Here is a 19,116-nt window from a genome sequence, read left to right on the forward strand (position 1 = left end):
GCTTTCTTAATAAAACAATTCTGTAACCTGTAATTAGTACACACAAAGCTATTCATCACAGAAACCTGAATATTTCCACACAATTAGAAAACATAGTTTAACTTTCCATTATTTATGTTGGCTTACTGTGAGTCAGTTAAAGACTACTTCTACAGCTGTTTAATACTAAATAAACATGGTGGGAGAATGAGGTAGAGTTTTCTTATGAATCTAAATCTGATTTTATTTATACCATCATAAAACTAGGTAATATCAGTGTAAGAATTTGATTTGAAATGGTGCTGAGTAAGCCTGTAAAGAACTAAACAGTCTCAAAAATCCTTTTTTTCAACAATCCTATGGATTCTAAGCATCTTATACCAAGAGCGTTATGTTTTCAGAGGATCTCAGTTACCATTAATGTAAACCCCTTGCCAGAGAAGTTTAACTTTACCAATGAAAGCATTAGAAAATGTGAGCTTCTTGAAGGGTGATTACAGAAACAGTGACTTTCTGAAATTTTAATCATTTACTTAAATATCTAAATGAATACTGAAGTCTCCTGAAAAATCTGTCTCCTTGTGAAGCGAACACTTAAGAGACCACTATTTGTAACCATGTGTGAAAATGATTCCACATCTTCCTATGCAGAGACAATTCTGAAACTGCACTACACAATTACTTGTTATTTTACTAGATTTTATTCAGCAGAACATAAATTAAAACTAATAAAGATGACAAACTAGACTTTGACCATTAACTAAAATAATAAGAACAAACATTAGAGCTCCCTCTTTCTCATGAATGATGAATTTAATGCAACCATCTCCCCTAAAGGGGAAAAACCCTGCTGTCTCAACATACCAAGAAAATTGTCTTTTAATGATTATTCTGGAATCCTAAGTATGTATCATTATATTGAACTGCAGGAGGAAAAATGTGTTTATATTTAATTTATAAATCAACAAACGCCTTTAATGGAAATTATCAGTTAAACTAGATTTGCTCAAGAACACTGCACAATTTGTTATTTTAAATTATTTTAGCAGTGCATGTTTAAAATTACCACCCCCACTCCCCTCCCCACCCCCCCCAATTTCTATGAAAAAGGTCACAATAAAGCTTGCATTTTAAGTATTTCTTTAAGGCATCAACAGAAATAACCACACATGATTTATGGATTCCAAGATAACTATAGATTGTTTTCTGAGAATGAAAACATAATTTAGAGAATGTCATGACCAATCAAATTAGAGAGAAAAATGTTTAGAACAATTGTGATGGCTGTTCTATGGACATATGCCTCACATTTTGTAAATAATCTTATTTGTTAACAAACTGATTTTATAGTATCCATTCTGATTAATAATTAAACAGTTCTAGTAGATGTATAAATAAAGTTTACTTCACATTACTTGCAGCCTAGGGCATAATTGGCTGGTCACTTTAAGAGCTTCACTTGAGAAAATGAAGGACTAATAATGCTGTAGGAAGAGTGAAATGAGTTCAGACAATTGACAGAAATGCTTTCTAAAGTTAATTATGTTTGCTTTCCCTTCTCCCTTGGTGTTCATTACCTTTAAATGGAGCCACACATTGGCAGAAGTAATTACCAGGTTGGTCAATGCAGGTGGCTCCATTCTTGCAGGGAAATGAAGCACACTCATCTATATCTGTTTCGCATCTTGCACCTTTGAAAAGACAAAAGATTTGAACATTAAGTGAGACAATCGGCTGCCAATTTCTAATTCATTTGCACCACAATGATCTCAAGTAACTTGTGAGAAGAAACTGATATAAATCAGCTAAATAAAGATCCATATATACAAATGTCAGCATCCATTTAATTCTCCTCACCACAAATATATCACAACTTATTTCTGAGTTGCTAAATGGTAGCTAATCTTCCTGATATGCAGACTAATTTATCTTGTGGTGTTTAGTTTACAGATGGAGTCAGTGTTCCAGTTTGTTGGGATGCAAATGAAACATTAGACCAGGGCAGATAAGGAGAAATGAGAAGGAAATACAAGCAAATTAGCCAATGATATCTTAATGAATGTTTTGTGATCTAACTCTTTGCAGAAAACACGATTGACTGCTGACAGGACTCACCAGTAAAGCCAGGTAGACAGACACATTCATAGCCACCAATAAGGTCTTCACATGTTGCATTATGAAGACATGGAGAAGAGTGACATTCATTTATATTTGTTTCACAGGTTGTGCCTATAAATATACAGTCAGGCATAGAGAAGAAGTTATTGTATAACATATAATAAAATAACAATTATTTTAATTGAATATAACTCACATAGTGAAATATATTTGACAGCCTTCAAGATTTGTAGCCTTCATATTCAGATTTGGTCACTTAAGACAGTATGTTGAGAATTTTAATGTTTAAGCTATTCACTCATTTTCCAAAAATATGAAAAGCACAGTCTTAGCAGTCACTGAATAAATTTCTTGGGCCTAAAGCAGGTAATTTCCATATTATATCAATATAGAAGAATAGAAAGCAAATTACGTTAAATATAATAAACAGTGTTGCAATGACATGAGAGGAAATCTTCCATGTGTAAGTACAGAAGATATACTTACGGGAAATGGAAGAAGACATGTAATGTAGAGAACATGTAATGTAGAGAACACCATTTAGTCTAGACTATAGCTAACATAACATAGTTTCTTAGGATACACAAAGACTATCAAGGATATATCACATAATAAGTGAATTCACTAATAATTTTTTATCATTTGAAGATTTGAAGAATAAATGAAAAATTACAGCAAATTGCAAGATTTGGGAAGTTCAAAGAATTTTTATAAACAAAAATTCAGGCTATAGTTGATCTGAATATAACTAGCAGTAGAGATGTAGTAATTTGCCCTGTGACATTTGAATTGTACATTGCTTTGAATTTCAATGATTACAAGTCAATGTTGTTTAAAAGATGATGCACTAAAAAAAAAAAAAAAAAAAGGATGCACTTTAAATTCCTGATCTGAGCTGGAAGCAAAGAATAACTGCAGATAGTTATCAAAGTGATTACATTTCTCATATGAATCGTACAAATGTGCCATGAACAAAACCTTTCCCACATAGCTTTTTTCTCTGATTCTGTTATATTAAATCTGCCAACAGTTTAAAGAGCTTATAGAAAACAATATATGCTATTTGCAAAATTTCATTGAACCCAGCTGATCTATTTTCAATAGCTAAGCAACCAGCCAACAGAAAACACCTATTTCCATGCTGTCAAGAAAACAAAGTAAATAACTTTTGTTAAGATGTACTTACATCTTAAAGACTGTAGTCTTTTTTTTTCTAATATTCTTTTTCATTCATTTCTTGTTGAGAACTGATGTACCTAATTTACTTTGTTTAGAACTTTAGATGACACTAAAATAGGTCTGCATGTATCTCATCTGATACGTTAAAAAATTGGTGTAAAACTCAAAGTAAACATTTGTGAAATAATAGTTCTGTGGATTTTTAATACCTTGAAATCCATCCTGACAGACACAACTGAAGGCATTCAGATGATCAACACAAGTGGCTCCACTGTGACAGGGATCACTAAGACACTCATCCACCTCAATCTCACAGTTATTACCTGGAAACACGAAGGATTCACTTTATTAGGAACATGCCACTGGTGAGTCACCAGTTGTGAGAAGCAACAACAAAATGAAATAACTGAGATTAGTTACATACAACTTTTACCAATGATCCAAAAATTGCCCTCAGGGAATTTATTTCTCAACAATGCTAAACAAAGACATGATGGAAAATTTATAGATTAATTTATAGACCTACTCAAATATTTGCATCTTTTCATATTTTAAGGGCAATGAAGTTTTGAGTTTTCCTGAAACATCATGGAAGTGTAAGTTGGTTTCTAACACCATATATCAGAGTCTTTTTTTCTATAATATTCTTTTTCGTCTATTTATTAAGTTATGCATTTTTTATGAAGATTTCCATGGGAAATAAAATGAAAGGGAGAAATTATAGATACTGATTTCTTGTTGAGACGTGATGTACCTAATATTTTTCCGGCCTGCAAGGTAGAAAAAGCTCAGAAAATATTTATTTGCAAATTATATATGACATCCAAATAGATGATAATAGCTAAAAAGTTCATGATTATTTCTGAGGGGTTTTGTGTTTTATTTGCCCACGGAAAAAGTATAAACTAAAAATACTAATCTAATATTATGTAGATGTGAGTATAAGACTTCAAAACAAAACAAAACAAAACAAAACAAAAACAACAAAATATTTCAATAAAATGTCATCACAACTTTATTATAAATAACACAGGACAATTTTATTTAATATTTTGATAATAAAATGAACCAACCATACATAGCAGCAAGATATAGCATTTTGTTATGTTACAGACAGTAATACTGCTGTTATTAAATTACAGGTTGTTTCATCTAAATGGATGCCTACATTAGGATGCAGAGCAGCAATTTAAGAGGTATGGTGGACATAACTGAGTCTACTCGAGACCTGAATCCCTCTGTTCGCCTGTGTCCTCCTTGACTACAGAGACTCTAGAGTCAGCCTGTTTCTGATTTAAAAGCCAAGTCAAAGTCCCTGCAGTCCAGATGAATCTGGACTGCAGAGCTGACCTACTGAACAGGGAAATCCTGCTGTGTTTGATCTGAGTCTCTGTCTAGAAATGTTCTTTTTTGTTTGTTTGCTTTACAATGCAATCTGGAATTATAAAGACAATATGCTGACATATCCAAACTACTTTTGATTTAGTCATACCCAGTACTGATGACAATGACCAGCAGGATAGATTTAAACGTGAGTAGTTAAGCCTGCCCAGAATCTTGCATGGATATTTGACAGTTGAGGTCCTTGTTACTGCAGCTTTATTGTTACAGGAAGCACAAACAAATAAATTAAGGCCAGCTTGCATATGGCTACAGGAGCTGCAATCATATCAGCATAAGTCAGACACCCTGTCTAAAGTAGCATAAAGTAAGAGTGGCTGAAAGAGTCCCTCATAGTTAGTAATTTTTACAATGGAATACTCATGTGCTGGAAAACAAAAACTGCTTCTGCCTGACTCAGAAACACTGCTAAATTATATTAATTACTACTTTTGAATAATGTTGTTTTCTGTGGTTTAAGACTGACTTAAACAGATGTTAAACAATACTTTCTGTTGAACCCACCTATAAAACCAGGTGCACAGAAACAAAGATAGCCATCAAATATGTCTTTACAGATGCTGGAGGCTCCACATGGTTGTGACAAGCAGGCAGTAATATTTACTTCACAAAACTGACCAGTAAAACCTGATGAAAAATAAAGCAGAAGACATAAAGACTTTATTATGAGAGTTAGTACAAGAAAACGGGCAAGTGAGAGATCAATTTTTCTAAGTACTTTTGTGTTCTTTTATTTCAAAAGTTTGTTTAGAACAGAGAAAAATATCCCAGTTTCTTTGAAAGCTTGTTTTGTATACAAACCAATTCTGAATTAAACAAAAGAACTCTATGATAAAGCCATACTAGAAATGATCAAAACCATTTATGATACAACAGGCCTTGAAGAGAATTTGACAGAATGACAATTTGTTAAAGTAGTTTTATACACATATTTCTAGTTTTACTGAAATAGTGGTAAGCACACTGTTGATGAATGCTTTCTCATTTTTAGTGTAGCACTCTGTACTGTCTTTAAGAAAAAGAGAAAAAAGAAAATTGTCCTAATAAGAAACCTAATTTTGTGAAACACTGAATATCCTAGTTTCTTGTCGAGGACTACATAGGCACAACATTTAAAAAAGAAAACCAAAGATAGAATTTGAATCAAAATTTTACACTTAGGATATTGGCACGTTGGCAATGGTATTAGAGTTTCTGAAGCCGTCAACCAGGAAGAAAATCAGAGATGGCTGAGAGATGACAGCATCTTTATTTTAGAATGTTCTCAATAAATAGTTGAAAGTTAACACACTTTCACTGAGAAATGTTTTCAATTATAGATAATTTTGAAGTAGTTGATATAAATCAATTAAAATATCAAGCATTATGTGTGGAGCTAGGGTCCAGACATTTTTGTTGTAACTTATGTCAGAAAAAAAATACTATCTGTGAATAAAAGAAGTGTAAGTTTTCTGTTTTCTTATTAACAGAACACTGAAAAAGTTTCTAAAGGTTTTTAGATTCTTGAAAAAATAATGTTTCAGCAAAGATCAAAAGAGACTGGACCTATTTATTATAATTTAACAATTATAGCATAAAAAGCCACTAAAGACTTAAACCAGGGGTTTGGTTCAGTGAGCTAAATATAATTAATTCAAATGTCTTGCAAGCTGGGATACCAAGTCTGGTTGAAAACCTGAACTTCACATTTCATTTTAAAATAGATTTATGATTGAATGTCCTGCTTCAGTAGCATAGGTTTTGCAATAAAAGATTCTAGTGTGCCAGTGAGTTGCCCTGTATCTAACCTTGAGTTCATCAACATTTTACACAACAATGAGAAAAAGAGAGAATTTTTGGTCAAAGGCATTCAAACAAATCTGTATTCCTACAGTATACTGTGTTAGCTTAAAATCTCAAAATAACCTTTTTTTTATTATTATTTTTTTTTAATAAGTGCAGATGCAGAGGAATCATATAATCATAGAATGGTTTGGGTTGGGTTGGAAGGGACATTAAAGGTCACCTAGTTCCACCCCCCTGCCATGGGCAGGGACACCTCCCACCAGACCAGGTTGCCCAAAGCCCCATTCAACCTGGCCTTGAGCACTGCCAGGGATGGGGCATCCACAGCTTCTCTGGGCAACCTGTGCCAGTGTCTCACCACCTTCAGAGTAAGGAACTTCTTCCTAATATCTAATCTAAATCTATCCTTTTTAATTTAAAGCCATTACTCCTTGTCCTGTCGATACACCCCTGGATGAAGAGTCCCTCCCTAGCTTCCTATAGGCCCCCTTTAGGTACATGGAAGGCCACAAGAAGGTCTCCCTGGAACCTTCTCTTCTCCAGGCTGAACAGCCCCAGCACTCAGCCTATCTTCATAGGAGAGGCGCTCCAGCCCCTTGATCATCTCTGTAGCCCTCCTCTGGACTCACTCTAATAGGTCCATTTCCTTCTTGTGCTGGACATGTCCCAGAACTGAACACAGCCCTCCAGGTGGGGTCTCACAAGAGCAGAGCAGAGGGTGAGAATCACCTCCCTTGACCTGCTGGCCACGCTTCTTTTGATGAAGCCCAGGATAAGGTTGGCTTTCTGGGCTGCAAGTACACATTGCCGATTCATATCAAGCTTCTCATCAACCAGTACCTCAAGGTCCTTCTCATCAGGACTGATTTCAATCCATTCTCGACCCAGCCTGCATTTTGTAATAAATTATTACAAAATCTTAGAAGTTCATTCTTGCTTGGGCCTAGTTTAGTGTAGTCTTCAAATTAAAACATATGTAAAGCATGTCCTTAGGGCACTACTGAAGAGCTCCCAATCTAGAAGAATTTTTAGTTGTTGAACAGCTGGTTAGATGAGGTAAGACAGCAACTTCTGACCATCAGGGTAAATTGCTGAAACATACTGCACTTCAGAAATCCTGGCTTGTATAACAAGCCTTTGAGGCATAAATACAAGACAATGCATATTAAAACTGCCCTACACATTCAGTCATTTTGATTTTTAAATCAATAGATGCAGAAAGGTGTCTTCAAGCTATGTTTCTGCTCCATCCAAAACACCAGCTGTGCAATGTCCTCATAAAGCTGAAATTTTCCTCCCTGTTGATTGCTATTAAAAATTTAAGCATCTCTCTCACTTTTGCCTTTGTAAATAAATGTTAACATCTGCTTATTGAACTACTACATAAAACATCAAAATTAAGATAAAGAAGTAAAATTGAAACATTAATCAGTAATGGTAATAGTTATGCACAGATATATGCACAACTGTTGTATGTGGTTAAGTGAGATTGACATCAAATTGGAGACAATGTAGAAAAGCTAATGTGTTTTCTTTTACTTGACAAATTAAATATTCATAATAACTTTAAAGATTGGAAAAAAGGATCATAACCTATGTATGCTTTCATTTCTGTGTTTTGAATCCATTAGCAGTGTTGTTGCATTGACAAATATATCTGAAGTTAATATACCAACTTGAAAAACAAGGGGTGGTGGTTTCAGGGCCAAATTTTAATATTAAAAATATGGTTTTGTATAAAGTTTCTCAGCAAAACAGATTCAGTAGTATTACTTAAGAATATACTATTTCCTATCAAAAGAAATGAGTAAGTGTCTTTTTCTAATACAGTTTCTTAAAAGACACTTCATGAATTAAGACAATGGAAATTTAGCAGCAAACTATTTAAAATATATATATTTTTGCAGATATGCTGCTTTTATATTCTTCAGACCTTTCTTTCTGACAAACCCAAATGTCTCACGACAAAAGTGATTTTTAGCAGTCAGACTATGACATGTAAACTCCCTGGGGAGATCGCTGCATTGTGATCCATTCTGACATAGTCCAGCCACATTTACGAGAATTTCACTACATGGTTCCTTATGTTATGGATGGCAGGTACATCTGAGGCTGTTAGCTGGAACCTCACATTAAGGGTTATTGTCAGGGACAGCAGGATTTGATGTGCATTCATTCACTCTTATTGAACAAGTATTACTTACGGTGAAAAAGTTTTATGATTACGGTTAAAATTATACTGGGGAAAAAAATTAAAGACTGGCAGGGGCAAATGTCAGAATTTGTTTAATTATTTAAAACCCGAACAATATTTTCACTGTTATTAAGATCCTTACACACTAATGGGTTGCTAATTTCACTTTACTTACAGTCTTACACTGGATATTAATAACATACAAGCCATTTTATTTTTTTATTATTATTATTTTTTGAGATAGAAGTGATTGATACTGTTTTTGTCATGCAATACCTATCATAATTTTGCTGGGGTCCTCTAGAATTTCAAATATAAAAATGGTACATGTTGCTAAAATTATACAAAATGTAAAAAGTTCATAGCTAATATTAGCATAGGTGAACAAAATAGAGAAGAAGTAATAAAAAGGAAAAATCACCTCTGGATGGAAAACAGAAAAAAAAAATGCTGCCGTTACCTAAGAAAATACAACAGTACTGTATTATGATCATCTGCACTAGTAAATACATGTTATTGGTGTGTTGGAGTAACCAGCTGCAGCTATAAAAGACACAGTGTAGTATGTAATTTCCTCTGCTGTATCCCTCTTGCATATATGGTTTCTGGAACTCAGAGATCAAAAACCACTAAGTAATTCTCAGTAAAGACAATGAGAACTTCAGTTAGGTTTCTGTAACATAACAGAATTCCTCTCTAAAAATTTTAGAAACGTCATATTCCAAAATTAAAGAGATTGAGAAATGATGCATATGTGACTTTGAGAAGGCTTTTGCATTCTTTGAAGACTGCTCATTATCACAAGCAGACTTGTGATTTTACAACAGCTGAAATCTTGGAAATGGTACTGTGTTTCTGTGAGAAGTTCAGGTGTCATTTAATTTCCCAGTCTGGCTCAGGGACAAGCCAAAACTTGTGTTTATGTACACATAATCTAAAAAGAAGTTAAAACACCTTGTAAGAATACGTTTTTATGAGTATTTAGGGTGTTTGTACATCAATTTCTTACCTAAGTATTCCATTCCTTGGATAAATAGATAAATATTCTAAGGAAAAATAATTTCAACAGATTTACAATTCTATATCATTAGAATCATAGAGTCATAGAATCATTTATGTTGGAAATGACCTCCAAGATCATCAAGTCCAACTGTTAACATAGCACTACCAAGTTTACCATTAAACCAGTAAACCACCTAAGCACCACATTTACATGTCTTTTAAATACCTCCAGGGGCGGTGACTCAACCGCTTCCCTGGGCAGCCTGTTCCAATACTACACAACCCTTTTGGTGAAGATTTTTTTCTCGACACATCCAATCTAGACCTCCCCTGGCACAACTTGAGGCCATTTCCTCTTGTCTTATCATTTGGTGCTTGGGAGAACAGACCAATCCACACCTCGATACAACCTTCTTTGAGGTGGTGGTAGAGAGCAATGAGGTCTTCCCTGAGCCTCATTTTCTCTAGGCTAAACAACCCCAGTTCCCTCAGCCACTCCTTGCAAGACTTGTTCTCTAGACCCTTCACTGGCTTCGTTGTGCTTCTCTGGACGTGTTCTAGCATCTCACTGTCCTTCTTGTAGTGAGGGGCCCCAAGCTGAACACATTATTTGAGGTGTGGCCTCACCAGAGCTGAGTACAGGGGGACAATAACTGCCCTAGTCCTCCTGGCCAAACTGTTTCTGATACAAGCCAAGATGCTGTTGGCCTTCTTGGCCACCCAAGCACACTGCTGGCTCATATTCACCTGGCTATTGACCAATACCCCCAGGTTCTTTTCTGCTGGGAATGGCAGAAGGTTTGAAGTGAAGTATTTCAACAGTTTTAAATCTCTTGCAAAGGTTTCTTGACTAAGTAGTAAGTTAAAAAACAAATGTCGTAGACCAATAGTCATTTCTATCCCATCTTTTCTGATGAAATAACATTTTATCAGATATTCCTCAAAAAGCTTTCCTGGCAGCTGAAAAATCATCACTACAGCTTGCTTTAAATTTAATATCACAATTTTCTGACAGGAGGACTGAAAAAATATTTTTACAGCACAAACTAACATACATCATTTAAGATTAATTTAATCTGGAGAGGAATCTTAGATAGAAGTCCACCTTCTGCTGACCATTCACTTCCTTTGGTATCAAAAAATACATGTACATATACCATAAACACTAATGCGACAATGATGTCAAGATGGTGTATCTCTCACAGGCAACAACCAGAGATTCCATCTAGGCACCAGATACAGAAACTGTGACTTTTTTGCCTCAGTCTTCACTAGCAAGAGCTCTAGCCACATAGCCTGGGCCTTAAAAGGAGAAGGCAGGGACCGGAAGAATGATGAACCACCCACTGTAGGAGAAGATCAGGTTTGAGACTAGCTAAGGAGCCCAAGGTGCACAAGTCCATGGGACCTGATGAGATACATCCATGGGTCCTTAGGGAACAGTCGGATATAGTTGCTAAGCCACTATCCATCGTATTTGAGAAGTCGTGGCAGTCCAGTGAAATTCCTGCTGACTGGAAGAGGGGAAACATAACCCCCATTTTTAAAAAGGAAAAAAATGTAGAACCAGGGAACTAGAGGCCAGTCAGTCTCACCTCTGTGCCTGCCAAGATCATGGAGCAGATCCTCCTGGAAACTATGCTAAGGCACATGGAAAATAAGGAGGTGATTGGTGACAGCCAACAAGGCTTCACTAAGGGCAGATTGTGCCTGACAAATCTGGTGGCCTTCTATGATGGGGTTATAACATTGCTGGATAGGGGAAGAGCAGCTGACATCATTTATGTGGATTTGTGGAAAGCATTTGACACTGTCCCTCATGATATCCTTGTCTGTAAATTGGAGAGACGTGGATTTGATGGATGGACCACTCAGTGGGTAAGGAATTGGCTGGATGGTTGCACTCAAAGAGTTGTGGTCAATGGCTCAATGTCCAAATGGAGATCAGTAATGATTGGTGTTCCTTGGGGTTCAGCATTGAGACCAGCACTGTTTAACACCTTTGTTGGTGACATGGACAGTGAAATTGAGTGCACCCTCAGTAAGTTTGCTGATGGCACCAGCTGTGACATGCTGGAGGGAAGGAATGCCAACCAGAGGGACTTTGACAGGCTTGAGAGATGGGCCTGTGGGAACCTCACAAAGTTCAATGAGGCTGAGTGCAAGGTCCTGTACACGGGCTGGGGAAATCCCAAGCACAAATACAGGCTGGGTGGAGAATGGATTGAAATCAGCCCCAATGAGAAGGACTTGGAGGTGTTGGTTCTTCACACATTTTGCTCTTGAGAAATCCACGTTACCTAATGACCAATTGTTATCCTTTTGTTATTTTCAAGTGCTAAAAATGCAGTTCATCTTTACGTCTTGTCTATTTTCTTTTTTTTTGGGATAAGAATTCAAGTTAAACCTGACAGTTCTGTAATTCACCTCTGCTCATTTCTACTCTTCTGTTACTTGACCTATCCACAAGAACAAAACACTGAAATTGCTCCGAATCTTTTCTAAATAGCATGCTGGAGTTGTGGCCAAACAGACTTTAAAGTATACATTTTTATCTAAGTGTTTTCTAGGTTATTCTTTTTTTTTTTTTTTCTTATCTTTAAAGATCTTTCTTGTGGACTGTTCACTGTGATTGAATTTTTTTTTTTTTTTACTTTATACAGAAGGGATGTTGAAAACTTCTTGTCATAATATGTCAACAACTTTGTCTCTTTCTCTAGGAAACAAAACTTTCTTGATCTCTTATGAAGAATTGCCCAAATATCAGATATAGATTTCCTCCTATCATTTTTGATTTTCAGGTTACTTCATCTCTTAGATATAGAGCAAAACAGAAGAACAAGAGTTAATTATCTAGAAATTTCTTTCAAGATATGTGACTCTATAAACTCTGCTGTTAGTGATCTTCAAATTTCTCTGTAGATCTCTGACCTTTCTGTTACTCTTTCTCTTTATTCTCCCCTGTCTAGAATTTCCTTCTGCTAGTCAGGGCTAATGAGTGCATCCCTTACCTCTCTCTTAGCAGCCTGACTTGAATTGACTGCTTTGGACAAACTGGATCTTAAGCCATAAAATTTAATAAGATGTAAGAGAACCATTGTTCTACAATACTTTTCTTTCAACACCCCCCCCCCCCCCCCCCCCCCCCCAACCAGGGTAGAGACAAAGGCCAAATATAGCTTCCAGTACTCTAGGAACATTTTTGTCAGTTCCAGTAAAAGATGGATTAGACCTAGAGAAAAAAGGATTAAGTAAGAACAGAGGTGTACTCTATACATCTTACAGAAATACAGCAGAAGACTTACAGCTATTACAACAGAAGTTTGATTACTGTAGCACAGCAGGCAACTCCAGTTTCTCTTTATTTACACTAGGAAGTCACAGAATAAGATTTTATTCTGACTGCGCTTGCTGCCTTGGAATGTGTCAGACTATATCTTATCATTTTATGGTATGATGTATTAGAACAGGACCTAATGCTATTTTACAGCTGCAGAATAACTTAGACAAAGAAAAGGAAAAGAAAAGCCTTATGAAATAATAGCAGTTATCCATTTTCATTTTACAAGATGGACTTCTAAGAGGTCAGTGTTTGTGGCTTCGTTTGGAAGGATGACAAGACATACTTAGAAGGTAATGTATATCACTGTACATATCTTGTTTCTTATTAGCAATAGGTAATTTATTACCCTTTCCTAGCTTATCTGTTCTAATAACTTATATAAAAACCTCAGACATTTATACATTCCTTTGTGCATAAGAAAAAAAATGAGACTAAGAAGTTGCCTAACAGTAATAGCTTTGATCTTTCCGTATAATTTTATATTGCATTGTCAGAGATAAGTATAATATAACACTTCACAAAAATTCAGCAGATAAGTAAAGATGAATTCTTGAGACATACTCCTCTCTTCTGCCCATAAAGGAGTGATAGTACATGCTACTTTGATTTTTTTTAAAACAAATTCTGTGTAACAAGACCAAAATAAATATTACGGGCATTTTTATCCAAATAAGGCAAAATGCACACTGGAAACCTTAAATATAAATTTGCATATCCAGAAAATTTTTAAAGGGCTTTAAGGATACTGACTGGTTTTTAGTAATTTTATCCCCCTGTGAATATTATCTAAACAAGTACAGCAAGTACTTTGTCTGGAATCAAAAATCAGTTAGAATCAGGGAAGAAACAATGCTGCTAGTAGATCAGGATGTAACAGTTGATTTCAGCTTCTAAACCAACGACATATTTTAAACAAAAAAAATAGTTCACAGATTAATAATCCAGAACTAAAAAACATAAAATCTTACAGCTCAAATGTTGTTAGGTGTATCAGAAAATAAAGAAATTAAACATCTTGATTCTCATGTGATTTAAAGCACCTGTAGTGAGATTAACTCAAATTAAAATGATGTTGCTCCAGAAAGCAGAGCCAGAACTATAACTCTTCTTAAAAAAAAAAAAAAAGATAAAAATGAGGAAATAAAAAAATATTTATTTATTTATTTCCAGAATGCCTGTTTTGCAAAAGCATATTTCTTAGGGAACTTTTTTTTTTTTTTTTCTCTCACGGATAGCTTACAGGTAGCTTACAGGAAGATTTCTGCCTGTCTAGAATTAAAACAAAAGTCCATCATCTCTTTCATCTTGCTGCAGTGCTGATATACGCAATAATCATGTTTCAGTAGAATATATAGGGGGTGGCTTAAATATTGATTTTTTTTCTGTTTTAACAGTGTTCTGTGGTGCTTCCTTTTGACAGAATTTATTTATAATTGTTTGCTGCTATTACTTACTTTTAGCGATAAATCTTATGTATCCAACACCTGCTCTCTATTGGTAGTCTGCTACCTTAATGTCTATCATCATCGAAAACTTGTGTCTATTGTGCTAAACTATTTCTTTCTGAAAAGAATAGGAATAGTGTTTCAAGTGAAAAGAATTAAAATTTAATGAACGGAAATAAAGTACTCAATTAATTCAAACCAGCTCTTCCTTAAAACCAGTAAAGGAGACTGGTAGAGAAATTTTAATTTCTGTGTGTGTTTACCCTCAAAACTTATATTTATTTGACAGATCTAAATAATTTTCAAACACTTAATATTTCTTAGAAATAAACATCTGTGAATTTCAATAGAAATCCAGTATATGTGCTGAACTATGTTTTCTATAGAAAAGTGAATATAGTAATTATAATAGTAATAACTAATGTATATTTTCTAACTTTTGATAATTACACAAAATGTAACTTATCGTAATATCTTTGGAAAAAAAATAAAAATCAGTGAAACATTAACCTTCCTGTAAAATCAGCACAAGCAGTGGGCAGTGGTACTGTCTCCCATCAGTCACATCTTGGAAGCATTGCTTGCCTTTCAGAATTCATGTGTTAAAAACAAGGAGACAAGAGGATGAGCTGCCCCCCATAGTGTGATTTGACACTCATTAAATAAATTTGACACTCAAATAAATAAAAAACTCTTCAGAGTAATATTCTTATCTTAGAAACAGATTTATTACAGAAGCTATGTTAAATGCCTTAAATTAAAAGTTTCTGAAGTGCAATATAAAGTTGGGTATACGTTTCCTTAATTGTGTAAAAACTTTTTTTGAAGTAAAATTCAAGAAGACAAAAAGGCAAATAAAAAAGGCAAATAAAAACAAAAATCCATTAGACTGCTATTCATGACGTTCACAGTATTAAGGTTGGCAAACAATAAATAAAGTTTTGCTTTTGAACTATTTTTTTCAGAATTGACAATAAGCAACCTCTTTGACAAAGAAAAAGCACATAAACATTACCTTTCATCCATCATATATATTCTAGTTTATCTTTTGTAACTACGAAAGACAATAGTTATAAGATCCAAATATGATCTTTCATTTCTCACCGGATAAGTACACCATTTGATACCAGAAAAGAGGTAGGTTATCAAAGAACATAAAGCAACAGCTATAGACTTTGCTAAGTCTGGTCAGACAATTCTGTTAGCTGAAAACATCAAGATTTTTATACAACATTTTTTTTTCTGCTTACTAATGCAAATATAGCCACAGAAAATTAAAACTGTTACTTGAATGTTACTTACTTTTCAGTATATTACAGGAACAGGACAAGATCAGTTTGACAGTGAATTGTTGAATAAGGAAGTTATTTTACAGAAGGGTAGGAAAGAGTAAAGACAGAGCAAAAATACAAATGAAGAATTAAAGAAGTGTATGGAAATGTCTAAGGAAAAGATTAAATGCCATCCAAAATATGAAATGTTAATATTGCTAAATAATGGCAGTAGAACTAAGACCATTCTGGTTTTGTCTATATAAATACACTCCAGGTTTTTTTTTCAAATAGCAGATTGCAAACGACAGAGCAGAACATAACTCCAAAACCTTTACATCCCTGATTATAAATTTGAATATATTCAGACACATTGGACAAATCTCTTTTTAGTTAGATACCTACTTTCCAGAAAGAGAATTTTTGGAGTAGACAACTCTCAAACATATCAATCAGACATATAAAATTTATGTTTAGCAGATGCGACATAGTAACTACAGAAAAAGTCTGTAGTTTGATTATCACCTTAGCTGCTTTGCAAATAGCGGGAGGTCTAGGTTGGATATTAGGAAAAACTTCTTTACCGAAAGAGCTGTTGGGCATTGGAATGGGCTGCCCAGGGAAGTGGTTGAGTCACCATCCCTGGAGGTCTTTAAAAGACGTTTTTAGATGTAGAGCTTAGTGATATGGTTTAGTGGAGGACTTGTTAGTGTTAGGTCAGAGGTTGGACTAGGTGATCTTGGAGGTCTCTTCCAACCTAGATGATTCTGTGATTTTAAGCATATTGACTAAAATTTTAGGTGTCTATAGCTATGTTCTGGAAAAGGATGTCTAAATATAAATATTTTTGTATTTCTAATAACAGAAACAGAAGAAAATAGAGAGTATCCAGAGGCTGTCAACATGAAAGGCTGGGCAGAGCAACAATCAGACTAAAATTCAAGCTTCAGAAATCTGTAATATGAAGAAATCTGACAAAAAAAAAATGACAAAGAATGTGTGTTGGCATGTGAGTTTATACACCCTCTTATCTCATCCCATGCACATACATGCATATACATATTTCCTTTTCATTGTAAGGGGAAAGTATGAGTGCTCCTGCTTAATGATAATTGCTTCATTTCTCATCATCATGGAATATCTAAGTGAAATGTATACATTACTGGCTTCATTTTTCTTTAAGGAAGTGTCTTGTATAGCTGTTTTGGCATTGCCCAAGGTAGGTTTTGGGAGGTATATTGAATTGAAGTATTATAATTTAAAAATACTCATAACATTGATTGTTTGCCTTCTTCTGGCTAGCTATGCCTGACTTCTGGCTAGCTATGCCAGACAATGTAGAAGAGAAATGAGGAATTATTCATTATTCTTCTAGTCACTGTCTGCTTAGAACTGACGTGACAGAAGTAAAAACTTTCATGTACTTGCCTCTATATGGTGACTAAGATAGGCAGATTTACACCAAGTAATGCTTCCAATTTAATTTGGGCCGTTTTTTTAGAAAACAGTTGCTTTTTTTTTTTTTTGCTTTCTTTTTCCTCTCTTCCTCTGAAATGGGGAACAAAGTTTGTCATCTCTAAGGTGTGCCTTGAAAATGAGCTAAAAACTTTTGAAGATATGAAGCTTGGTGTAACGTTAAGTGCCATCTTTAAAATTAATTTTAAAATATATGTGGCCAAACAATCAATGTGCACGAGTAGTTACTCTCTGCAGTCTTAGAACAGTATAGATATCAACATGAGGGTAGTAAAATATGTTTGTTTTTTTTTTTAATAGAAAATTATAATTGTCTGTACTGCTACACATTTTCTATAGCGTGCACAATACTTTCCAGATAGTTTTTCATAGTGAAGCTTCTCCTAAACAGACGGAGTGCTCTTCCTCATTTTCTGAGAAATTAATTAGTGTTTTACCTTACTCTTTTTTTTTTCTCACCAATGACAGTAGTCTAAATAAGTGTAGATACCCTTGTACATGTAGTCAGCTGTCTATGCAGTTATTTTTGTGCGATTACCCTTCCATTTATCATTATGGAGGTTTTGTCCTGTGCTGACCTTGTTCTAAACAAGCATATGGCAATGAAATGTGTCTATTTTCTATAAAAAGGTCTGGTTTAATGACATCTGTGCATACCATTGACAAAAGGATCACACAGTAAAGGATGAGGGTGTGACAGATCCCATTTATAGGGTACATTAGTCAGAAGCTCACTGTCACACTTTCTTTTCTTCAGTAGAAGACTCAAAGCTTCAATGGAGTAAACAATGGAGCTTGTTTACTATTGGGTTATCTACTATCCAACACAAGCAATGCATGAATCTTCTAATTCCTCTGGTAAATGCTGGGGGTTAGAAATCTGGATCTGCTACAGCTCAGATTCTTCTTGCCCACAGAGATTATATGCATGCATCCAAAACCTGAGGTTTCTCACATTTGAAAGGGAATTAAGTGTCTTTTTAGAACTGATTCATTGGTTTACCTAATAAACCTTAGCTTTCTGTTTGTTTGCTTCCTTTTTTTCCTTTCTTTTTGCTGTCAGGGGTGATCTTATGTATTTCCTGTTATGTGTCAATGGCTTCTATTAGCAAGAAACTCGTAAATATGGTAACATATGCGATCAATGAATCAGACAAAAAGAAAAATGCAGCGACGCCAAAAATAAGAAGCAGCAAATGAAAAATTAACTATCAGTTGAGGAGCAAATCCCCTGCAGAAGAGTGTAAACTTGGTGAATTGTGAAATATGGCTGTGAATGTTTGAACAAGTCTTTAAAGTAACTGCTTAATATTTAGAGAACAGACATTTCCATTCCATTATATTACTGCCCATATAGTAGTTTTAGAAATGAATAGACTCAAGCTGAGGGCTATCATAGAGATATTTCTTCACCTGGGGGATTTGTAATAAGTTATTAAAATATTTCTCAAGAGATCACTGTTTCTTGTCTGCTTTTGTTAACAGTAACTCAATGTCTTATTACCTACTTTGAAATAAATAATATATTTCTATTACAAAAATGTCAAAATTTTAAGTCATCTCTGTTAGGATTGTAGGCTAGAATTGACATTACAAATGAGCTGCTAATCAATTGAAAAACGTCTTTATTTTTAGCTTCATAACTGACAGCACATTTTTGGAAAAAAGGGAGAAAGCCAGCAGCTTTTTCTTGTTCTGTTGCAAGAAGTTTTCACTTACCACTATCATGAAGCACTTATACTGATAAGGATAGAAACACAGAATAAAATTGGAAATATAAAAAAGAAAGTAACTTAGTAAGGCTATTAGATCTATTAAGTTTGGTTCCTTTTATAAGTGAGAAATTTGCCATCTTCTCGCCTATTGGTAAGTTTACTTTCCCTTCCTTCATCACAGCCTCCCTTAACACCGAATCCTAAAAGA

At 34.7% G+C, this 19,116-nt stretch overlaps 1 protein-coding gene and 1 long non-coding RNA gene across 2 annotated transcripts in view; one reads left to right on the forward strand and one right to left on the reverse strand.

Moving 5' to 3' along the window:
- EYS (eyes shut homolog) overlaps window positions 1-19,116 on the reverse strand; it is an 856,207-nt gene that overhangs the window by 584,800 nt on the left and 252,291 nt on the right. The window contains exons 14-17 of the mRNA XM_040553008.1: window positions 5,182-5,304; window positions 3,486-3,599; window positions 2,095-2,208; window positions 1,557-1,670 (exon numbers count right to left, since the gene is read on the reverse strand). Of these exons, the coding sequence (XP_040408942.1) occupies window positions 1,557-1,670; window positions 2,095-2,208; window positions 3,486-3,599; window positions 5,182-5,304 (465 nt within the window). The remainder of the gene's footprint in view (window positions 1-1,556; window positions 1,671-2,094; window positions 2,209-3,485; window positions 3,600-5,181; window positions 5,305-19,116) is intronic.
- Window positions 1,885-5,360, forward strand: LOC121067986. Its single transcript, XR_005818539.1, has 4 exons — window positions 1,885-2,106; window positions 3,506-3,641; window positions 4,419-4,472; window positions 5,235-5,360. It is a non-coding gene; the product is annotated as an uncharacterized LOC121067986 (long non-coding RNA).

Source organism: Cygnus olor, chromosome 3 (genome assembly GCF_009769625.2).
Source record: "Cygnus olor isolate bCygOlo1 chromosome 3, bCygOlo1.pri.v2, whole genome shotgun sequence".
Classification (NCBI taxonomy): domain Eukaryota; kingdom Metazoa; phylum Chordata; class Aves; order Anseriformes; family Anatidae; genus Cygnus; species Cygnus olor.